General features: G+C 46.0%; 1 protein-coding gene across 2 annotated transcripts in view; it reads right to left on the bottom strand.

Moving 5' to 3' along the window:
- PLEKHH1 (pleckstrin homology, MyTH4 and FERM domain containing H1) overlaps positions 1-25,182 on the bottom strand; it is a 79,026-nt gene that overhangs the window by 39,645 nt on the left and 14,199 nt on the right. For both annotated transcript variants that reach the window (XM_019519184.1, XM_019519185.1), the window contains exons 3-7: positions 20,163-20,225; positions 16,216-16,365; positions 7,252-7,335; positions 5,316-5,397; positions 458-1,455 (exon numbers count right to left, since the gene is read on the bottom strand). In XM_019519184.1, the coding sequence (XP_019374729.1) occupies positions 458-1,455; positions 5,316-5,397; positions 7,252-7,335; positions 16,216-16,365; positions 20,163-20,225 (1,377 nt within the window). The remainder of the gene's footprint in view (positions 1-457; positions 1,456-5,315; positions 5,398-7,251; positions 7,336-16,215; positions 16,366-20,162; positions 20,226-25,182) is intronic.

The raw sequence follows: 25,182 nt of genomic DNA, 5'->3' as shown, positions 1-25,182 counted from the left end.
GCATGGGGCTGGGGGCAGAGTGGCAGCACCACAGGGCATTGGGTGGCGGTGCTCCGTCCTCCTCCCCACCCCATCTTTCATGATGGGCAATTTGCTAGTAAGTGTAATAATAGCATTGAGGATGCAGCTGTAAGAACTTTAGTACATACTAACAACAAAAGTACAAACCCTTCAGAGACTCCTAGTTATGTACTCTGGTTGCTAGCACATGCTGTGTCTTCACTGCTATGCTAACTAGGCTAACCTAATGCAGATATGCTAGCACATGCTTTTTTCATTTGTCTGTGTATACATGCCCCTAAGCTTTGGTGGCTTTCACAGGCTCTGACTGATGGCAGGTGAATACTGGGCTCCAATCCAGGTTCTAAAAGGGACTGTACCTAAGGAGTAGGGACCCTTCTGGTTTGTTTCATCCCTGTCCCAAGCCCTTAATGGCAGTGTCCCCTTCATGTCTTACCCATGATGGGAATCTGTGCAGTGGTGGAGTGGGAGGTTTGCATCCTGGATCTAGTACTAGACTTCCACAACTTTCAGCTTTTTTTTGGCCTGAAGCAGGAAGCTGCTTGCTCCCATCACTCTTTCCAATCTTTTCCCCCACTGGACACCCTTCTGTCTCCATCTTCTCTGGCAGCTCAGCATCAATGTCTGTCTCTTCCACTTCTACATGGCAAAGTGATGAGCCTGTTATGGGCTGGAAGGCGCTGATCTCTATGCTCATTGTACGATGAAAGTGATTAGTCCCTGGTTGGGGCTGGCTGTAATGTCTCTTGGCCAGTTGGATACTGTCTCTTGGATTGCTGGGAGTCCGTATTTTTGGGAGAGTCATACTACTAACTAGGCAACCATCCCTCGCTAGAAGACTTGGCTGTGTAGGATTGATGGATGATGGCAAATCCAGTGTTGGCTCTGCAGCCAAGAGACAGCCATCAAGGGCACCCAGTATCTCTCCTGAAGATGAGGAGTCCAGCCTGTGGGAGCGAAACTTGTCACTTAGCTCATCTGAGGGGTTGTCCAGCTGTGCTCCTATCTGATTTAATATGTTAACAGGGCCCTCCAGGGATGACTGCAAAGTCAGGGCTTCATAGACCCCTGTGGTCTCATCGGGTGGGTCCAGGAGTGTGGCACCAGGGCACTCTGAACTGGTGTCAGAATTTACAGCAGGGAATCTGTCCTGGTCTACAGAGGGCTTCCAGTTTGGGTCCGGGATGAGCCTCAGCACGTTCTGGGAAAGCACCAACTTATCAGCTTCATCTTCAATGTCAGCTTCATCCACAAAGACTATATTTGCTGTAGAAGGAATACTTCTGGCAGGCGCACCCTGACACAGCTGCTTGATACCCTGCCCAAGCAGCATGGAATTCTGGCCTGGCTTTTCCAGCAAAGGTGACAGTGATGCTCTCGTCACCAAAGGGTTGCAGCTCCAAAGAGATTCAATGGGAGGGATGGTTGTCAGATCTGCAAGAGGAGGAGGGGAAAAATGGTTAAAACATTTTAATATTTCAACCCCCACCCTCCCACCCTCTTTAATCCAAATCATCCCTTGTATCAGTTGTTAGGGCAGTGTTCATGTCACTTGTATTTCAGTAGGAGCCATACTGCAGGAGACCCATGGCCCATCTGTAACAGTGTGCCTTCTCTTAAAGTGGCCAGCATTCAACAGGTTGGAGGCAAAGGAAAAGCACTGGTATGTGTATGACTGGGAAGTAACACTATATTAGAGAAGAGATAATGAGCCAGAGCTTCAGGTGATGTGTATCATCATAACCCCATTTATTTCATTCAGCTATAGTGAATTGAAACAGCAGAAAATCCATCTTAGTTTTCTCCTGTCCTCAGCTCAGTGATGGGTGGATGCCATGCAGAATGAAAACAGAGAGCTTTTATGACTACTTTCACATACAATGTGTAATGCCACTTAAAAAGTTTCCATGCCATTTTCCCCATGTCACAGCTTGTGGCAATAGGTTTCACAAGCTAATTGTATGTTTTGTTCCTAAAAATTTCCTTCTTTGTCTTGATAGTGATGTTGTAGCTGTGATCGTCCAAAAATTATATGAGAGTCAAGGATTTCTAACTCTATTAACTAAATTTCTTACTTCTAACTCTAATACACAATTGGTCCAATAAAAGAGATCACCCTAAGAAATCCTTGCCTCTCACACTTCTTTGTCTTTTCTTTTTCATTTCATCTGTTGTATTAGAAAATTGAATAAACAGGAGTGCCTGACTGGCCCTCCCTATACTTATGCTCTGTTCACTCTTACTTTTTTTTTTTGGTTTCCACACTGACTGTAGACAACCTGAGTCCTACAGATTCCTTTCAATGGGGGTCCTGAGATCTGGAGAAGTAAGGCTAAATCCTGATGAATTGGCAGGAGAGCTATACCCAGACCTGCTCCTTCTTCCACTACAGCAGGAGAACCCTGGGAGAGGCACTGAGGAGGCCTCCACCCACTGTGGGCACATCTAGGTTGTGTTCCCCAGGGCTCTCTAGCAGTCACCAACCCTACCTCTTCCCTCAGGGAGATGGGGGATGCATCTTAGACTCTGAAGGGGAGTAGGTGAGTAGGCTGAACAATAATACCTTGTGTTTATAGGGTGTTTGGCCAAATGAATAATCCAAAAAATGCTTTTCGAAGGTGAGGAAATGGAAACGGAAACAGTGTGCCCCGAGGTAACATAACGAGTCACTGCTGGAAATGGGACTTTCTGCTTCCGTTTTTCAACACTAATCTAACGCCGTTAGACCACAGCAAATACTAATGGCAGTACCAGCATTAACTCCTTATGGAGTGCATCTATATGTGCAATAAATTTGAAGTAGGCTTACTGTGTAGTAAGTCTATGGGGGAGTACATCTACATGGTGGCAGATTGCTCCCTGAACCCGGGAGCTGCCTGCAAGCAACTCCCCAGGACAGGGAGCAATCTCCCAGCCTTGGCTCTGATCACGGAGTCAGGGCTGAGAGCTGTCTGCTGCCAGGGTAGGGGGACATTGTCCCAGCCTGGAGTTACCCATTATATCCTGCCTCAGATCCTGCCCTGGCAGCAGACAGCTCTCAGGCGTAGGGAGCAATCTCCTTCCCCCTGTTGTGATCACAGAGCCAGCAGCTCCCTGCTGCCAGGGTAGGGGGACATTGTCCCAGCTTGGGCTCTGCCATTGCAGCCCACCCTGGCAGCAAGCAGCTCCCGGGGGCAGGGAGCAATTGCAGGTAGCACATTCACCTCAGAGCAGACCAATTTACTGCACAGTAAGCATCTGCACATGTAGACGGTGATGCTTACTGCGCAGTAAATTGGTCTGCTGCACAATGAAGTGTCTTGTGTAGATGTGTCCGTTGTCTACCTGTGGAGTGGCCTCAAAGAACCACTAGGTTTCTACCCTCATCCTTCCCCTATCTGGAGACCTGGTCTCCACAGTGCATCCATGCCAGAGTCTCTGCAAGGCTTGAAAGGAGGGGGGGACACAGTGCTCCAGGAGCCTTGCAGACCAGGTCTACTATGGTTGTATCTTCTCAATCAGTGATGGCCAAAGAAATTATCTATGCCCTTTTCATTTTAGCCTTGTCTTGCACAGATACCCTGTCCTACCTTGACAAGTTTCATATTGTGTGTAAAATCTGCAACAGGATGGGAAGTTATATGGATCAGTTCAGGATTTCTAGTCATTTTTAAACAGTGTCTTCTACTTAAAAGAACCAGATTCCAAGATGCCACAGAAACTCTTTGGGAATATGAATAATCAGGCATCATAACACATCACTGATAATGCTCATTCTGTTGCCAGTAGGGCTGACAAAGAGGTCAATACAAATTGAAGAAGCATAATGATGGAAGGAAGGAGAAGCAGCAGCTGTATTGTGAAGAGAATAAAACCTACTTTTCTGTGATATTAGAAAGGTAGCTGAAGAAAACAGGAAGGAACAAAGACTATCCAGGTTTGACCCTCTTCTCACAAGGATTTGATTGTGAGACCAACATAGTCCTATCCAATAATCTCTGCATAACAAATTCCACTGTCTCCAAAACAGGGAATCAGTGTAACTATGTAATAAGGTCACTTATTTTAAATATTACTGGCATGTTGGCAGCTCCCTAGGCAGGATGGGTGATGGCAGCAGAGGAAGCTGTTAATACCAGCATGGCTGGCCTCTCTCTGTTGGGGCCTCTGAATTTAGTGAGACTGTGTAGTTCACTGGGGGGTGGGTGGGCAGTGCTAAGCTGTTTACTATTCAGTGGGTTGGGATCCAGAGAACACTTAATACCAGATTATTAACGCAGCTTACCAGCCATTCTCTCTCTGTAAACCGTCAGAGTCAGAAAGGATGAGAAAAAAAGCTTGCTCGCAAAGCATTTGATTGGAAATATACTGGGGTTTGGAGAGAACTTTGCACTCTTCCATTGTGGTAGAGGGGTGGGAGCAGAGGCATGAAAGATGCCAAAATGAGAGCTTAGTAGGAGAGAAATGGCCCCTGCCTGCTCAGATCAAGTTCCAGTCATTTCTTGGGTTCAACTGAGCTCATTAAAAACATTTTGGACATGAGAGGATTTCTTCCTTTTTAAAAAAAAGAGTAAATCATGTTCTGAAAAAAAAAGATATTAGACTCTCAACACTGGGGAACAAAGTCCTGCATTTAACTACAGAAAAACTACAACAAAGGTACAGGCAGCACAATCTTCTTCTACCCTAATCTGCTAATATGCTTCAGTCCTGTGCCAGAGGGATCTAATTCTATAAAAGCAAGAAAAAGAATTCAGTCTCCCTTGGCTCATCCTGTTCTTGGCTTCTTTCTTGCTATGACTGCCAACAGCAAGTCAAAATAGTTCCATTTTTGTGAGTGGCTTTTAAAGGATGGGGCTACCTTCTTCCTGAGAAGGAAGTGAAATGACATCCATCAAGCAATTGATCTAGTAGCCCTGAAGTGATTGGAGGTTTTGCCATTGACTGCAGTTAAGACTCTTAACATCTTGAGTCCACTGGCTGCATAAGTTTGGAGGCAGTAACAAATTTCTAACTCAGAGGCTTGGAGCTAAGTCTCTACTGCCCAATCAAGAGCATCTTTACAACACTATTTGGTCTTTCTCTAGAGTGTTCTCTCCAGCTGATTTTGCAAACATCAATTTAATAAAGCCTATTAGCAGCCCTTTGAGGGCTTTGTTATTCCCATGTTAAAATGAACAAATGGAGGAACAGGGCTATTATTCTAGTTGCCTAACGCCACACTTAATCCGTGGCAGCCAAAAACTGAACCCAAGATTCTTGATTTCCACTCCTCTGCTGGTTACTAGGCTACAGTCCCAGGTGAACACATTTACCTTGCAATGTGTCCTGAAGGGCTTCAATTTGCTCCGACAGCTGCTGATTACAGTCTCTCAGGTGGTAATTTTCTAGCTCAAGCTATGAAACAATGGTGATAATAAAAACAGAAAAATAATTTTAAACTTTTTTTCCCTTCACTCAGGTTGCATTAAGAGCTCTGCCTGCAATAACGTCTAAAGACCAGAATAAGAAAAAGCACAGACTAATTTAAGTTTAAGTCCAGAACCCTCTCCTCACTGAAGCTACTACTGTCTGGAAAAGCCTTCCTGCACTTCACCACCTATTCTCAAATATCCTGCTAAAGCATCTCCCTTACCCTCCATAACAGCCTCTTAATTTCTCTTCCCTCTTATTTTTTTTTTATAATTTATCACTGACATTTTAGGAAAAGAGTCTGAAAGAGACAGCTTGGGAGTGGCTGCTTTCCTTCACCCTTTGTGCCTTGTAACACATCCCCTTATAGCATGATAGGCTAAGGAGAAAGACAAAAATTGCTTCACTCAAATCTATTCCTGAGAGAGGAAAACAGAATAACATAGTGAATTATTGAAGCAGTCCTAAAGAGTCTCACCCAAATGCATGGGAGGAACAAAGAGACCCTTTTCTTTATCTTTAGGTGCAATGACTCCCTTCCTGGAATAAACATGCTCAAGGCATGGACAGAGATAACAGTTATATTAGAATTAAATTAGAAAGTTATAAGCAGTTTTTTTATATAACTGTTATATCTCCTCTTGTAAGTGGAGTGAAACTATTGCAGCTTTAACACTATTTCTTTCAAGGTTGAGGTTACCGCAATTTAACTCATTTATACCACTGGAGTTGGACAATGTTAAATTGTAACAGCTAATGAACACTGCTGAGCAGCAAGTTCCCTTCCCCTTTAAAATGGTTCAAAATTATTCTGAGATACAGGTGAAGGACAGATATGAGAGAATGCCATGGTGGAGGAAAGCAGTAATGGTCAGAGTTGGAGCAATAGGTGAAGAAGCTGGGCCCTTTTGGAAAGCTGCCCCGTTGGAAAAAATGCTAGGCACAGCATTTGGGGAGCTGAAGGAAAAGGAGTGAAACATTTTGTGCTTTCTAGCGGGAGAACGGTTTTTGTCAGAGACTGGATCTTGGAGCCCATGATCCTGTCATGACAACTTAGCATTAATTTACTGAGGTAGACGGAGTCACTAATAGTATAAACAGAACTGTTACATCTGCATGTTCCTGTAGTGATGTAAGTGTAGCTCCACTGCAACCTTAATGTTATATCATAACAGTTGATTTGTGCTCATAGAATAACAGAGAAGAAGGGTGGAAGGGACCTTGAGAGGTCAGCTAGTCCAACCCCCTGCCTGAGTCAGGATCATCCCTATGCAAACCATCCTATACAAATACATTGTCTAACTGCTTAGCAAGACTACACCATCAACTTTTGACACAAAACCCAGGATGTAACACCATAACCTGCCTTAGGTAAAGCAAGGGAATGACAGTGGCCAATGTTGCTGCAAAGGTTGTTTTTATATGCTCAAGAGACCCCAGGGAAGAGGACCACATTCCCCACTAGAGGAAAGCAAAACTCCCCACTGTCCATACCAATCTGAGCATGGGGTAAAATTTCTTCCTGATGCCAAATATGGCAATTGGTCTGACTCTGCGTGGAGGGACATGACCCTTTAGCCAGGAACTTCTGGGTTTACGCTCCTCCTGTGGCAGCTTCTCTTCCCATTTTAAAACAGGTAAAAGTTATGTTTGTTCATAGCCCAAGACAGTGCATCAGCCCCTGCACCGTGAGTTGCATGCAGTGTCAAAAATGAAGGACCATTTTGTGCAAGAGTGAATGCCATTCCCCCAGAGAGTGCTCCATCTACAGCTCTAGCAACCAACAGCACCAGCTGCCCCAATTGCATCGCAGACACTGACAGCAGGCTGGGGACTCACCTCTCTTAGCTTAAATGTTACCCACTCCTTGATCTTGGCAGCTTTTTCTTGGACAATTGTAGCTTCCTGAGCTCTCAACTGCTTCTGTGGCAAAAGAGAGGGTTAGTTTCATTAGGACAGCAGAATCACGTTCTCAATCAGTTACTGTATCAGGAGTGACTTATCCAATGGATCTTCAGTTCAGAGGAAAGGTCTCAGGGCTGAAGAGTATTAAGATATTACTATCCACCTGACCTCTATAAGCCTAGCCCCTTCAAAGTGCCTCAACTAGGTACTTAAGTTACTGGTCATGTTTAACAATTTAAGTTAATGATCTCCTAGCACATATTTCAGAAGCGTGTTGTACCCTGATATAATTCTAGTCTAGGCAGTTATATCTTGTCTTCCACAGTTCATTTGTCCATAGTCTTCCTATCCTAAACTGTTGTGTAGTGTTGCCATGAGTTATTATCTGCTGTAGTCGTCCACCCCATTGTTGGCAGTACTTCACTGAAGAATGAAGCAATTCCTCCATGTAATATGTAATACACTTTGCAATCCTTCAGAATGAAAAGGGCTCTCTAAAAGTCCCTTTGTTGCAACTAGAGTTTAAAGGGCAGGAACTGGAGACAGGAGGCTTAGGCAGGGTGATTGTTTCAAAAGCCTGATATTTCTGCCATAAATCCCTGCAATAAACAGTTCATGCTCTCATTGAGAAATGACATGTAAACAAGTCAAGGTTAATAGAACTGGGGGCTTCCTGGCATGAATGCAGGCACCTGGGTTCAGGAGCAAAGACACCTCCCCTTGTGGGGTGTGCTCCACATTAGAGTCTCTAGGGTGCCAGATAGGGAGCTCCAGGCTGTGGCGCAGAGGCTGCATGCCATCAGGGATGGCAACGAGGAGATTGATGCCTACTGCCAGGCTCTTCTCCTGAGGAATGAGGATGGAAAAACAAGATGAAGGTGGACAAGAGCCCCATGAAGTCCAGTTAGGGGTCGCTTGGACAAAGATCTTCTCTGGCCCCAAGGCACCCTGTGCCAGGGTCACCACCCTCCTGGAACTCCATAACAGATATGAACCCCTCGCAGCAGCAGCAGCAGAGCCAGCAAAGTCACCGACTCCAGCTCTGGAGGAAGGCAGGCAACCAGCATCCACACCAAAGAAGAAACGCAGGGTGGTTGCTGTGGGAGATTCCCTCTTGATGGGGACAGAGGGTGCGATTTGCCACCCCAACCTCTTAACCTATGAGGTCTGCTGCCTCCCAGGGGTCCGTATCCAGGATGTAGCTGAGAGGATCCTGAAATGTATCCAGCCTTCTGACCACTACCCCATGCTCCTCATCCACGTGGGCACAAATGACGTGGCTTGGAGCAATCCTGGCTGGGTTATGAGTGACTACAGGGCTCTGGGGGCTCGGCTCAGAGGTTTGGGGGCACAGGTGATTTTCTCCTCCATCCTCCAGGTTACGGGTCACAGGCACCAGAGGAAGAGATGTATTGAAGAGGTTAACAGAAGACTGAGGGATTGGTGCCACCGTGAAGGCAATCACTGTGCTTCTTCAATCATAGTCCGCACCTCAGGGAGAGAGGCAGCAGTCTGCTGGGAAGAGACGGCCTCCACCTCACCCCAATGGGAAAGAAGCTTTTTTCAACCAGTTTGGCTGACCTGCTTGACAGAGTTTTAAACTAAGCTCACTGGGGGTTGGGCAGACAGCCATCAGAACAAGCCCAGGAAGAGATAAGCACATAATCAGCAGGTCAGGAAACCTTACCCCTGCCCATGGATGGGAATCTCCTAAGTGTACAGAGAAGCCAAGGGCTTCCAATGGCAGGCTGAGCTGCCTGTACACTAATGCCAGGAGCATGGGGTACAAACAGGAGGAACTGGCTCTCCTGCTAAGCAATAACAAATATGACCTCATAGGGATAACAGAGACCTGGTGGGACTCCACCTATGGCTGGACTACAGGTATACATGGCTATACCTTGTATAGGAGGGATCGTGCTAGGAGGAAGGGCGGGGGTGTAGCTTTCTATGTCAAGGAGCAGTATACTTCCCTACTAGCTGACATTGGCACCCAAGGAGGGTGACGTGAAACCCTCTGGGTTAGAATACAGGGAGAACGTGGTGCAGGGGATATAACTGTAGGAGTCTATTACAGACCTTCTAACCAGGGGGCAGAGCTAGACCACCACTTCTCTAGGGAACTAACCGAGGCTGCACACTCTCAGTGCATGGTTGTCACGGGTGATTTCAACCACCCTGACATCTCATGGGAGGAGCATTCAGCCAAATCTGATCAGTTGCGTAGCTTCCTCACCTGCACTGACAAGCTCAGTCTGGGGGAAGAAGTACACGGGCCGACAAGAGGTGAGGCACCAAAGGGGATGATCTAGTGAGCAACCTCAGGATTGAAGTGAAGCTCGGTAACAGTGATCATGAATTGATCACCTTCCTTATCTATTGCAAAGCTGGCAAATATGTCAGCAATGCAGAAATTCTTGAATTCAGAAGGCTGACTTTCATGAGCTCAGAAGGTTGGTTGTCAAGGCCCTGAAAGATCACGATCTGACAGGGAAGGGAGTGCAAGATGAGTGGTCACTCCTTAAAGACGCAATCCTAAAAGTTTAAGAGAAATCTGTTCCGGCCTTCAGGAAAGGTAGTAAAAGGGCTGGGAACCCCCCTTGGCTAAAAAGGGAACTCATGGACCTCCTTAAGTTTAAAAGAGAAGCCTATAAGGGGTGGAAGATGGGAAATACCTCCAAGAAGGATTATGCATCACTGGCTCACACCTGTAGGGAGTGGACCAGAAAAGCCAAGGCCGAAACTGAGCTTTAGCCGGCTACAGGAATCAAGGACAATAAAAAGTCCTTCTTCAGATATTTTTCTTAGAAAAATAACGGCAACGTTGGACCCCTGCTGAATCATATGGGGCAGCTGACAACCAACACCCAGGAAAAAGTTAATCTTTTCAATGATTACTTTCCGTCGGGTTTTCACCAGTCCAAGGGGATCACCCTGCCTGACAGGACATAGGATTACGAGGGTACGGGTGATCATACGCCTACATTTGGAGAAGACCTTGTGAGGGAACATCTTGAGAGGCTGGACACCCATTAGTCAGCAGTCCCTGATGAAATGCACCCAAGAGTGCTAAAAGAGTTGGCTGACATCTTAACTCGGCCATTGGCACAGATATTTGAGAACTCATGGTGCTTGGGAGAAGTTCCCGCAGACTGGAAGAGGGCCAATGTGGTGCCTATCTTAGTTTCATAGTTCCTAGGGTCGGAAGGGACCTGAGAAGATCATCTAGTCTGATCCCCTGCCAGGGCAGGAAAGAGTACTGGGGTCAAACGACCCCAGCAAGGTGTTCATCTAATCTCTTCTTAAAAATCCCCAGGGTAGGAGCCTGCACCACCTCCCTTGGAAGTTGGTTCCAGACCCTAGCCGCCCTGACCGTGAAATAGCGCCATCTGATGTCTAACCTAAACCTACCCTCTGCCAGCTTGTGACCGTTGTCCCTGGTCACTCCTGGCTGTGCTCGGGGGAACAGGGACTCCCCCAATGTCTTCTGATCCCCCCTGACCAGTTTGTAACAGGCCACAAGATCCCCCCTCAGCCTTCTCTTTTGGAGGCTGAACAGGTTCAGGTCCTGTAGCCTCTCCTCATAGGGCCTGCCCTGCTGTCCCCTGATCATGCGAGTGGCCCTCCTCTGGACCCTCTCCATGCTGTCCACATCCCTCTTGAAGTGCAGTGCCCAGAACTGGACGCAGTACTCCAACTGTGGCCTGACCAGTGCCGCATAGAGGGGGAGGATCACCTCTTTTGACCTGCTTGAAATGCATCTGTGGATGCATGACAAGGTACGGTTGGCCTTCCTAACTGCCTCCCCACACTGCCGACCCATGTTCATCTTGGAGTCAATGATGACTCCAAGATCCTTTTCCGCCTCCGTGCTGACAAGAGGGGAGTTCCCTAACCTGTAGGTATGGTGCCGGTTGTTCCTCCCCAGGTGCATCACCTTGCACTTGTCTGTGTTGAAACCCATCCTATTCTCATCCGCCCACCCTTGTAACCTGTCTAGGTCAGATTGTAGCCTGTTGCTTCCTTCTAGTGTGCCCACGTCCCCCCACATCTTAGTGTCATCAGCAAATTTGAACAGGGTGCTTTTTACCCCCTCGTCCAAATCACTGATGAAGATGTTGAACAGCGCGGGCCCGAGGACCGAGCCCTGCGGAACCCCACTGCCCACGTCCTTCCAGGTTGAGAAGGACCCATCCACTACCACCCTCTGGGTGCGGCCCTCCAGCCAGTTGGCGACCCATTTGACTGTGTGGGTGTCTACACCACAGCCCCCCAGTTTCTTAATGAGAACGGGGTGAGAGACAGTGTCAAATGCCTTCCGGAAGTCCAGGAAGACTATGTCCACTGCTACCCCTGCATCTAACGATCTGGTGATCTGATCATAAAAAGCCACCAGGTTCAAGAAAGGAAGGAAGGAAGATCGAGGGAACTACAGGCCAGTAAATTTGACCTCAATCCCTGGAAAGATATTGGAGAAAATTATCAAGAATCCATCAATCACAAGCTGACAGAAGACACCATTCTGAGAGACAGCCAGCACTGCTTCGTTACGGGTAGGTCATGCCTGATCAACCTCATCTCCTTCTATGACCAGGTATTGTGTCATCTGGACAGGGCAGGGAGAGGTTGATGTTATTTACTTGGATTTCAAAAAGCCTTTGACTTGGTCTCCCACGATGTCCTCATGGCAAAATTGGGGAACTGCAGCTTTGACAACCACATGGTCCAATGACAGGGGAACTGGCTTCGTGGTCACACTCAGAGAGTGATAGTTGATGGAACCAAGTCAAGATGGCACGTGGTGACCAGTGGCGTCCCCCAGCATTCTGTACTTGGCCCAGTACTCTTTAATATATTCATTAACAATCTGGATTCAGGTGTCAGAAGCAGACTGGCTAAATCTGCTTCCCCACCAAACTGACACCAAACCTTGGGGAAGCGCGGTTACACTGGAGGATAAGCTGAGAATTCAGGCCAACTTGGACAGGCTTGTAAGGTGGGCGGATATAAACCTGATGACCTTCAATATAGAGAAATGCAAGGTGCTCCACCTCAGGACCCACACCATACCTATAGGCTTGGCAGTGCTTCATTCATTCACTAACACTATGTCCAAAAGAGATTTGGAGGTCATGATTGGGGGTACATCAGGATCTGGGAGAATGTCTGTTCACCAGGGCTCCCCTAGGGAAGACAAGGCCCAACGGCCACAAACTGCTGGAAGGCCATTTTAGACTGAACATAAGGAAAAACTTCTTTATTGTCCTAGTCTCCAGAGTCTGGAATAGACTCCCCCCAGAAGTGATGCAAGCACCTACTTTGGACATGTTCAAGTTGCATTTGGATGCTTATCTTGCTGGGGTCATCTGACCCCAGATCACTTCCTGCCCTTTGGGCAGGGGGCTGGACCCAATGATCTTGCAAGGTCCCTTCTAGCCCTGATGTCTATGAAATCTATGAAGCCGGGGACTAAAGGACAAATTCTGAGCTGGGAACACCACAGGAATTGACAGTAGGCCAGCAGATGAGGTATATTGTTCTGTGTTTGTCTGGGGTCTATCACAATGAAGTCATACTCCACCACTAGGACCCATGGAGGCTCTGGTAATTCAAATAAAAAATAATAGTTGTGAAATCAAATATTCTTCCCTGGTAATTTTACCAAAACATCAATTTTGCAGTTGTAGTTTTCTGTCTCTTCTTTTTTCTTCTCAAATGGTGCTGGATTGGTACTGCTGAAGATTGTCCATCCACAGAACAGGTATAGCATGGTCAGTGCCAATGCCAACTTCCCTATTTCTGAAAAGCTTATAATATGTCAACACTGCCTCTAAAATGATCCCAAGACCACTGCCAAGAAACAAGCCCTACCCACTTGTACTCACTTCTCACACACCACATGCTGAAAAAATGTGTGGTCGCCATCAGAGCAGTTCCGTCTGTACCCAGTGCTGTTGTCAGGAGTACACCCAAGGCTGAGATTGTGAGAGTGTCCCTGACTTTGTTCCAGAAAGCAAGTATGCAATATTTTTTCAGCAAGTGGTATGTACAGAGTTGGAGAAGCAGATGGAGCTGTTTCTCAGGTGCGCTCTTGGGATTGCCACACAAGCTACATAGACATGTTATCAGACATGTTAAATAGAGAAACCACCTCTAAGAGCAAAAGGGGGAAGTTTAGCTTAGTTTATTGTCTCCTGAGGCAGACAATAGTGATAGTGGATTTTTTGTGCCAAATCTGGTAGTGGATTTTGTAATGTGGCATCTGTTTTACTGAGATCTGGGAATACTGAAAAATTATCCATGCCCTCCTTTTTAGAAGAGGTTCATTCAGTTAACAGCGCATAAGAGGAAATCCTACACTTCTTCACATCAATTCTCACTGATCTGTGCAGTTCACTACCTCAGCAGCACAGTTTATTCAAATACTGTGATGATTTTAAAATAGGCCTAGGTAATTTTATAACCAATAATAACATTTGGAATTAGACATGTTAAGTTAAAAGTAATCAAATCTCATGCCTCCTGTGGGGGGAATCAGGATTTTCTCTCACATACAGCATTATAACATTTTTTATGTGCATTACTTTAGCTTTCCTCTGAGTCATCAGGTACCAGCCTCTGCTCGAGTCAGGATTTCAGACTTGACAGACTCCTGCTCCAATATGACCCGCAAATCCTATGCAGTGTATTTAACAGGCCTCTGAACAGCCATGAAATGGAAATGTCCTTGAATCCTTAATGACCCAGGCCTGATTCAGATCAGAGACCAAGTGATAAATTGCTAAGCATTCTTTTACCAATGCCCAGAACTACCCAGGTTCCATGCTTGATTATTAAATCAAATAAATGACCTGGGTGATAGATAGCAGTCTTTACATTTTACTAAGACTCCAACTCTCCCAGTCTACTCTGAATTTGAACCATGGATCCCCAAAATAAAAGGCTTCATATCTCATGATGAATCCAAATCAGCCCAGCTTCAGTCTGGGGCAGATTGGACCTTGGTAATCTAGTTGTTTTAATGGGCCTTGGTAAACTTCCCCAACAGATTATAGGATTAGCTACCAATGAAAAATGAGAGACTGTTCTTAAAACAGTGGAGCCCAGCAGCACAAACAGCAATTAAAGAAGGAAGCCCTGTACACACTACAGGGGGGTAGTTATAGGGGAGGTGGGGGGGCAGTTACCTTGGCTTGCCTTTTGTTTGGGAGGACCAAAGATCCCATGAGGCACACCCACTGTAAGGAAGGCATCTCAAGATTTTGCCCGACATCTATAAAATCTTATCTACACTGCTGGGAGAAGGCTTGTTTGAAGAGTATCTGGGGAACTTCAAACCTTCATTTCAGACAGTCAGAATTTATGATATAGTGTCTACTTAGGTTCAAATGGCACCCATCCTGGGCAGCTGCAGTCCTAAAGTTGTATTTCTGGTTCCATTCTCTGCAGGAGTAGCTACTTTTATTATTAACACCTTTGTGCAAGATGCTGTACAAACACAGAACAAAAGATGGCCCTTGCCCCAAAGAACATTCTAACTAAGTATTAGACCACAGAGAAAAGATGGATACAAAGAGATGGGTAGCTAAGTAAAAAAAAATGAGACATATTGGCCAGCTTGATATTCAGTGCTGTTTTTGCTCCAGCAGCCCAACCATTGTCAAGCTTTTTGTGGGTATCAAAGTAAACCAGTTTAAAGGAGGGATCTGAAGGATACAGAGGTAGGTTTTTGGAAGCTCAAGTGTGAGGGACAATGTGAACAAGCACATAAAGGTGCTTATTTGAAAATTTACCAGTGGGCAATGCGAGCTGGTATTGTGGGACAATTCAATGCAGGAGCTAAGGTTGAATGTTATTTAACTTAGTTCCATTGGTTCTTAGTTTGCCAGCTCAAAAAGGACTCCCTAGAGGCCAGAACTGGGTCCACTTTAGTCATTTGGTGTCTCCTAAGAGCAGCTTTGGTGGTGTGTGTGAATAGTTGGGGTAGAGAGAAGACCGCAATCATGAACAGTGTCCTGGTTCCACAGCTGGTAGGATGCCAGGCCCAGGAGTAGTGAGGGCTATGAATGTGGTTAGGGGAGAGGAAAGGGAAAGAGATGTTCCCTTATCAGGGGAACACAGTAAAACTACAGAGCAAAAGGATGATTTTTAAGGGAGGAAGAGGCCATTTATTTGTAAGTTTGTAAACTGATATGTAAAAGACATCTTGTCCTCTCTGTTACAAGGTGAAAGGGGTTTAAGGAGTTCAGATTTTAAGTCTGGCCTGTGCCTTGTCCCCAACTCCCATCACAAGACAGTGCAGGTGACTGAGAACCAGACCGACTAGAAAATGTAAGAGGCAGCCTGCCCTCAGCAGGGGAGGAGGCTGGCAAGAGCACTGTGCTGGGAGGCTTGCCAAAGACTGGGGAAAGTGCTCCCTGCTGAGAGCAGCTTGGCAGAGCTAGAGATGAACCACAGAATGACCTTGTACTGGGGAGCCAAAGAAGTTCTGTCCAGGAGTGGCAGGGCTGTCTTGGGTTTACCTAAGACCCTTCTCACAATTTAGGTTTCCAGGGTTGACTCCTATAATAGGAGGAGAGCATGTGGTGCTCCATAGAGTGCAGGTATGGACACCTCTCACTGAAGGGAAAGGACTACTGAGTTTGGTAAGGGCTGCAGAGAGACTGTTTGGTCTTTGGTTGAACTCTTATGTTTCTTTTTGGAAGGAGAGGAATCTAGCCTTGGTCAGAAAGCTATCCTATCAAGATAATACAGACAGACAGGTGACTTGTGAGGAGACAAGTGAGGCATGAATACGTATGAATGATGTAGACATAAGCCACACCTGACATTACCATGTATTACCTTCAGTCTCTGTGACCCATCCATGTTACTGTTTCACCAGTAGAGTGGCTTTACCTGTTTCTCCAGCTGTGTCTCCAGTCTGTTGATCAGATCATCCTTTCCTTGCACTGTGCCTACCAGCTCCTGGTATTTCCTATACAGAGTGCTCTCAGATTCACTTGTCTTCATGTTAGCCAGTTTTGCCTCCTCTTCCATAACTCTGACCTGAAAGATCACACTTTGATTGTAATGACAATGGGAAGGGAGGAGGAGTAGGGAAAGTGGAATGTGATGGTATGAGCTAATTATGCAGTGGTAAGGACCTCACTGGGAAATTTTCTGTGTTTCATATTTGCAACAGAAGGAACAAAACAGAAAAAAGGGAAAAAAAATTAAAAAGCAGCTTTGAAATTAGTTTATTTTCAAATGTTGTCTGTGTCTAGTGCTAACATTGTCTGTGGCATCACTGGTGCAATAAGGGGAGTAGGATGGTTTGTGATCAGAAGCAAGAGTTGATAAATACATATGACTGTGAGGAACCCAGATACTATGAGTATGGGAGCCATAAAAGTATCATACAGACAGTGCACCCTACATTGGCTTCTCATCGAGAACACATTCAGTTCTTTACCTTTGCTCAATATCATGGTCAGTACTTCAAGATCCTGGTCATCTTTGTTAAAGCTTTCTGGTCATAAGTATCCTAGCAAAAACTTCCCACTGGTAGGATACCTAGTTCAGGCCACTGTCAGCTTCTGGTGTTCCTACACACGTTTGGCTTAGACCTACTAATTAATTAACAAAATTGAAAATGCTGGAAACCACTGAAGCTTTGTCTCTTTTTGAACTCTCAACAGTTCTCCAAAAGAGGGCACTTTAGCAGGAATTCGTTGGTATTGTGAAAAAGGTTTCAGTACCTGAAGATCCAGCTACCACTAAAGCTTCTCTGAGAAATTTACTTATCTGAAAACTTCTTTTCTTTGTCCAAAACTTATGCCTCTTACTCTGTCCCTCCATTTGCTAACTGCAAAGTATCAGGGTCCAGTCTATATGGAAGATTCAACAAAGTCCTCAGCTGTGGGAGAAAGCAAAAGTTCCCTTTTAATGGCAAAGTGACTTTGTCCAGCTGAACCCTGCTTGCTAATTACAATACTATGAGAGACAAATACCAGGTCCTGGTGAGACACAAATTCAAATAATTTCAGAACCAGGCCCCCAAATGCCATACTGATTTGGCATAAGCTGGAGGCCAGCAAGGCAAAGCAGCGGTAATGACCAGGTCAATCCAGAGAATCTGAGAGAGAGAGCAGCTTACACTCCATTAAGCAGCCCTCCTCTCACGCTCATAGAAGCTGTGTTTTGTCCTCCTGTCTGTCCGAATTAGACAGAAAGAGGCAAATTGTCTCTTCCTGATCCTGGATCAGAAAAGCAGGCGCCCAGCATCCCAGCCAGAAAGCTAAGCCTGCTGAGTCGGATGTGTTTTCATTAGCAGTCAGGGTGATTACAGCAAAACTAAATGGCTCCTCCTGTCTGTCTGATGCCTGAGCTCTGACTGTGTGCTGGAGGCTCAGAGTGGGGATTGCAAACATGTGATTTTGTTAATTAAGGTTGGCAGCTGTGGGGAGTCCATTGGCTTGGCAGTGCCAACTGTCAGATACACGGGGCAAAAGAAAACAAGGGGGTTTTAGTTCTGTGGAGGCCTTTCATATACCAAACACTTCTCATTCATGCCAAACCTGCCTGCCTGTGAGAGGGCAGCCCCACTCTTTACACTGCTGCTTCCTTAGGCTCTGGGACATAATTAAAGTATTTCCAGCGCAATGCTGTTTCTTTCTGCGTATTGCAGGAGATGAAGCAGCAGCCCTTTCAGCCCAGGGGCTTGAATCATTTCCCCAGGTTCTGTTAGCATCTGGCAGTCAAACCTGAGCTAGAGGCTGCCCACTGGCCCAAAATGCTGCAAGGGCAAGGTAGGTCAGAGAGGCACAAGTTACTACCAACCTCCATTCTGCCATGGTATCCAGAACTTACTGGTTTGGTCCAAAAAAAATGGAATGGGCAGCTGGGAAGGAAAGCCCGCCTCCATTTTGGGGTTTTCTGCTGAACTTTGGCTGTAACTCAAAATGGCACTGCCCTGGCAGAAACCCTGGTGTAGTGATGCTCAGAGTACAGGAGAAATCCCTGTATCTCTGAGGAGGACTTTTCATGAAGTCAGCAGGTGTCCTAGTGGCCTCAAAAATAGCCACAGAGACAGTCTGGGAGCCTTCTGCACCCAGTGACCTTTGTTACACTCTCGCTACTGTTCCCAAGGCAGCAAACAGCATAAAAGAGAAGAAGAGGTTGAGGGAGGAACCTCTGATATCATTATGCCTCCAAACTCTAGAAACCAGCTACTGACACAGCAGCTAATTCTATAGGTAAGCAGGGGGTTACAGTATTCCTAGCTGTGAGGGTGGTTATTCGTATTTCATGATGCATTTTCTTCCATGTCAGAACAGCTGCAATATGGCCAGAGAGTTCTTCATCAGGGCCGGGGCCAGATTAACCCTTTAGCGGGCCCTAGGCAAACAAAATTGTGGACCCTGGGCTGGTCGAGACCTCTTCCCCACCCCGGCACTGCTGCCCGTACGGAGAGGGGCTCGGAGCTGCCACTAGGAAGAAGCCACCATGGCAGCAAGGCTGGCAGGAAGGATAGGGAGGTAAACAGGGCCATTTGTACTGCTGCCGCGGAGGGAAGGACCAGGGGCCATCCGCAGCTCAGGGCCCTAGGCATGTGCCTAGTTTGCCTATGCATTAATTTGGCCCTGATCAGGGCTCATAAACCTAGACTGTACGCTAATTTGCTACACCTTGAGAGTGAATAAGGGCCCTGGAAGTAAGAGGATGACACTCCTGGAGCCCTGTTGGCTTTCTTCTTACACTTAACATCAGGACACTATCATTGTCACCTTCTAGTGTCACCTGTTATTTCACAGCTAGACCTCTAGAATGGGAACAGACCTCTAGACTAGGAACAGTATGTGTCAGAGGTATAATCTTCTGCATTCCTGACTAATGATGTGTGCCAGAGAGCAGGTTAGAGATCTTCTTCTTAGTACTTGTCTACAATGGGGCATATCCCAAAAAGCAATTGCTAAATAGTTATTCCATATTCACTCCCCATGTGGAGACTCTTCGATGCTAAGAGTGCCTTTGGCAGTTCAGAACACATACTACCACACTAGTTCAGACCAGGGGTCCATCCAGCCCAGGAGCCCATCTCCAACAATGGCAAACAGTAGATGCTGTAGAGAGGAAGAGTATAAAAAACAGGGCTTGTGTAGATTGTTCCGTCTCTTATTGTACCCTCCCAGTCACCTACAGTCATACATTTAGGGACATCCTGAGTTATGTGCTGTATTTCAATTAGATTAAGTTTAGATTAATCCCTTTCTGAAATGAACTGGGTTAAACCACAAAAAAAGCAATCTCGATGTAGAATAAGAGAATCCATGCAGGACAATTTGGTTCTTGTGCTTTACTTTCACATTTTTCTTGCTGTGTGGTTGCTTGGCTATACAGACAAGCCCTTACTAGCAATCCTATGTATCTTGCTGTTTTTTACAGTCTCCAAGATCTCCAGGAGATGAATCTATGAATCATTGCACTTCAGTCTCATCTGCAATCTCCCCCTGCTATTCCATAGTCATTCCAAGGGCCATATTGTGAGACAGCTTATGCCTCCATTGGCTTATCAACCTGCATGTCACAGTTGATTAGGTAAAGGCAGAACTTTCCCTCAGGGTTCTTCCAGGGGGAGCCAGACCTTTGTTTGTAAAACTCTTCCAGTGTTCACCTATGGTTTAACTCCATTAGGGCCATCTCAAAATTTGTGAGGTCAAACCAGAAAATTAGTCCACTAGTCTATAATGAATATCACACTAAGAAAGTTTCATGGTGCACATTGCTGTCTGAATAGGGGGCTGGAGAGCAAGAAGGAATACTTGCTGGGCTTTTAACAGAGCAAGTGTCAGAGAGCATCCTACCTGTTTCTCTGCATTCTCAGCCCGCTGTTCTGCTTCAATCACTCTTTGCTCCAGCTCCTGCATCTTCAGAACCAAGAAAAAGAAAGAGAAATTAAGGCAAATGAAATCATAACTGTTTAGGCTACAAGTGCATCTGTGTTCTTTAACAGGAACTTGGATCTTTGGCATTCTTAGGGTTAACTTGACAGCTCTGACCATGAAACAAAAGCCTTTGACCCCTTCCAGTCTATCCCTCTGTCCCACTCTGGATTTTCCGGAAATGTTTTCTCATTAGTGAGCTTTATCATTCATTCATTACACGGGTCAGAGGAACATCCCCAGTGCCCTGACCTTTCTCTGAGATTTACACTCAGTGGGTTGTCACAGTGAATAGCCAGTCTGCACCCCACCCTTTTTTACTGTGGTTACTCCAACTAGGGACTCATTATTGTGGGCACATAAAACTTAATACATCTCTGAATGGCTCCCAGTAAGTTCCACATCAGACCAGACTAGGTGCTATTCCATAGTATACTAGATCATATAGCTACTGCAGCCTAGCAAAAAACAAACGAAATAAACTAGTTCCTAATTTCACCTAACCTACAAAAAAATAATGGTTTTAATGTTCCAGGGGTAATTTTCATTCCAAGAGTTTTGCAAACATTGGGCCAAATGCTATAGCCCTTAATTGGAGAAAGGCTCCTATCAAAGACAATGGGCATTTTGGTTACATTTAGAGCATGGAATTTCATCCTAATCATAAAGAGATCATACCGGGTGAAATGTAGCCCTATCTGGGGTGGAACCAAGAAATGGAACCTGTTTATGCACAACATTATACAATAGCATAAGATAGCATGAAATCTTCTGCATCCATTTTAAACTGGAGGGGGCACTTAGGGAAGCAGAATGCAATTACCCAAACTGGAGTTTGGCATAGGGCCTGTTCTTGCCAAAAATGGTATAGGCTCTTCAATAATTGCAAGTGATGAGAGTTTAATAACTCAGCCAAATTGTGACATTCTGCAGCAAATTCATCTACCATCTGTCACTATAGGCACTATTTATAGCACAAAAGGTATGTTTCTCATTCTGTTCCTTCAAACTATCATAGAAACAAGTGCCTGTCCCAGGAGATGCCCCACATGCATCCCAGATAGATTAGACACAAGATGCATCTCTCACTTTTGGTCCTGTGGCAGTACAGGGATGAATCTACCTCATAATCTCTTACTCAGTCGTTCTTCCTGGCTCCAATGCTGTAGAACAGGGGTGACCAAGATGCTGCCCATCTGGTCCATGGGGCTGTCCACGGGACTAGACATTTAGCAGTGTGGGCAGCACTGGCAGTATTGATTGCTGCAGGGAGCTGCCCTTGGGGCTGAAAATTTGGCAGCAGGAGGAGTGGTGGCTCTCGCAGCTCTGGGAGCCACAGCAATGAATACTACCATTGCCAAATTCTAGCTACCCTGCTTTGATATGTCCCAGGCTTTGGCTAGTTCTTCTCAACTCTTCTCCCCACTACACTCTCCTGACACAGTAATACTTATATACCTGGTCCTCCCAGTACTACTGGAAAAGGGCTCAGAGCTGTAGGCTTGTATCCCAAAGGGTCTCTGTGGCTGTGTTTGAGATCCCCCTCCTCTTCCACTGCCCATTCTCAGACTTTCTGAGAGAGTTGACACCATTCCAGAAAAACAAACCCGACCTAGGTGCCAGGGAAAGCACCCAGGATACACATGGACCTTCCCTTTCCTCTTATTTTCCTACAGGAATGGCATTGGGAGATGCTGTTGCAGGACTACCTACAATTTAAATTGCATGTTCCACATCCCCCTTCAAAGTGTATATACATCAAGGTGGGTGAATCGTGAATTCAGGGCAGCTAGGATCTGGAACCAACTTCCAAGAGAAGTGATGCTGGCTCCTACCCTGGGGGTCTTTAAGAGGAGGCTGGAAGAACACCTTGCCAGGGTCATTTGACCCCAGTACTCTTTCCTGCCATGGCAGGAGGTTGGACTTGATGATCTGCTCAGGTTCTTTCTGACCTTACCAACTATGAAACTATGAAACCTCTACAAAGTGCAAGTACATTCCCCAAACCCTTAGGTTTCTACAGAGTTAAATATAGTCCTAATCACTGGAATATAGTCAAATACCAGAGGGAGCTTAGACACAACAATTAGCAGGAGAAAGTAGGTGGTGTCGCATAGGTTTACTATTGGTTAGGTGCCTCAGTGAAAGGAAAACCAAGAATTCAGCAGCAGAAGACAAACAAAAAAATCCACCAGAAGTGGGAGACGAGTGATAGGAGCTCTCTGCTCTCAGATTTGTCTTGGTTTCAGGGTGGTGATAAAGGTGGCTTTTTAGTGGTCATGAGTCTTAGTGTTAACCCCTGCTTCTGCAAACACATAGGAAAAACCTCAAAAGAACAGATTATTTTGCAAAGTTTGCAGTATTTCATGGTGTCTTATTGGATAAAGAATAAGGCAGAAGCAGGCTGTAGGAGACTACTAATGAAGTTATGGTTTATAAAAAGAAGTAAGGATGATGAGACCGAGGCTCTGTTTTTTCTCTGATGTACTGTGTGATTATGGAGAAATCCCTGAGGCCAAAGTGTTAAAGTCAATGGGAGGTGCAGGACAGTTCCTCTGAAAATTGAGGCTGCAGGTAAGCTGATCATCCAAAAGTAGTTCCCACTTTTTAAGAAAATATGGGCCTTTAACATATCTGTGCCTCAGTATCCCAAGCTGAAAGCTGGCAGCTATGGTGCTCCTTGTCTGCAAGGTAATTGTGTGCCTTGGTTCTGTTATTATAGAGCATGCTGAGATCTGTGGATGGAAGGTATCAGGAGGATGGATGTGAGGCTCAATGATCAAACAACAAACGTATAAAATAGTGTGTGCTATAATTTAGAAATATTTGCCAGGGATAGCAAAACATACCCCTCTACAAAATTTCCCTCACTGTCAGTCTTCTCTGCAAAGAGTTATTAGTCCATAGAGATCAACTCTCCTCCAACTTGTAGAGAAAATTTCTCCAGATGATGTTGCGAGCATTTTAGTAGGGAAGTGTTGTGGAAGCTTGCATAACCACTGCCAATGCTATACCTGTTCTTGATCCATGGCCTAATCAGGTCTTGGTAATCTGGGCAAAGCAGCCAATACAGAGGTCAGTTAAAGTCAGCTGTAGTGCTCTGTACTGTGGGTATGAACATATATCCACTAGGAAAGAAGATTTACCCATGCGTTTCTCATACAATACCCTGTAATCAGTGGGCATCCCAGTGCCGGTCAAATCACTGGCTTGCCCACCTGTCTTAGGGCTAACTGACCACCTACTTCACCCACCACACCTTTGATGATACAATTGCATGACGACAACAAGGCAGGAGGCTGCCCATTTACTTGCCCTGATGCCAAGAGATTATATACATGGCTCTGACCTTCCCTATACTGTGTCCCATGCCTTGCAGATGGCATCCATGGCCTAACACCCATCCTATAATTTGTCTGGCCTAACACCTGGCCACTCAATCAACCTGAGCCCTTCTCTGTTCCTTGGGCTCCCAGCCTGGCTTCACTCAGGGCTCCCAGCCCAGCTCAGGATCCTCAGGATCCCCTTACACCCCACACTGGACCTCAATCCCCATATGCCCTGCACTGGGCTTCTCAGTATCTCCAAGCTCATCCCTTGTGCCCCACACTGGGCCTCAACAATCCCTTTATCCCCTTGCCTGAGGAGCCTCACATATAGCTCCCTTTGTTTAGGGCCCCACCTCACTGGAGTCTCACATCTGACTCCTTAATGACACTCAGTACTCACAGTGAGCCTGGACACTACCTCAGGTCCCTTCCTGACCTGGGCCCTTCCTCAGCACTAACTGTCAGCCTGGGTTCCTGCTTTGCTCTTCGGGGTGTGCTCCCCTAGCCTTTCCCTTCCATGGGGTCTCCCACAAGGCAGCCGAGACTGAGGCTTTCTGGCACCCCATACCCTTCACTCGGGAGGTACAGAAGTGGCACTTCCTGGAGACTGCCCTGCCACATGCAGTCCCATCACACCAGCCAACCCCAGCAGGATCCAGATTTAGGTCATGCCCCAGGACCAGGAGCCTCCAGCCATCCCCATAGCTCCTTCCTTGTACCTCCAAGATGGTATGAGCAGTAGTTCCAACCAAGTGGTGTTCTTCTCCTGGCTGCTAGCAGCAAACTGCTGACTATACTGCTCACAGCCCTGCTTTTGTAATGAACAGTTGGGCCCTGTTTCCAATCAGGTAACTGGGCGTGACTGGAAGAGCATCCACCTGCAGGCTGCTTGCTCACGCCCCTTTCAGTAACAGAGTACACCCATAGCCATCATCACACGATAATAGCTTCTCATTGGGTGCATCTACACATGCATTAAGGCACTTTTTCTTAGTACCTCCAGTGTGAGGTACTAAAGAAATGCACCTTAGGCTGCCTAACAGTAACAAATGTGCATGCATTTTAAGTGATGCTTAATACGCAGTAGCCTATTTTATGGCCCATTAGCATAATCGCATGGTTTTTTACATGATGTTTTAATGTGCAGTAGAACTAACTACTGCGCATTAAAGTGCAGATGTAGATGCACCCACTACTAACAACATAGGCTAGATGCACTGCTTTGGATCAAATGGAAGAGAAATTGCTATTTGGAGCTTTTATGATTTTTTTTTCTTTTTCTAAAATTAAGAAGCTCAGCAAACAACCCATCTTACTGTTCAACTGCTTAAGGGGTTTAGGACTCAAAATATACACCTGCATTTGCATGGGTAAACATGGAATTGATGCTAGAATCTTTCTCATCCTGGGCTCAGGCCTCTCAGTGCTTCTGAATGTCTTAGGTCTGGAGTTCTGTGTCAATACCTATAGCCCTGCTATGATTTTCATAGTTTCATAGTTTCTAGGGTCGGAAGGGACCTGAGCAGATCATCTAGTCCGACCCCCTGCCATGGCAGGAAAGAGTACTGGGGTCAAACGACCCCAGCAAGGTGTTCATCTAACCTCATCTTAAA

This window comes from Gavialis gangeticus, unplaced genomic scaffold (genome assembly GCF_001723915.1).
Source record: "Gavialis gangeticus isolate Ggan-Ray unplaced genomic scaffold, GavGan_comp1, whole genome shotgun sequence".
Taxonomy (NCBI): domain Eukaryota; kingdom Metazoa; phylum Chordata; order Crocodylia; family Gavialidae; genus Gavialis; species Gavialis gangeticus.
The sequence above is the reverse complement of the archived record's forward strand: the minus strand, read 5'-3'. Positions and strand labels throughout refer to the sequence as shown.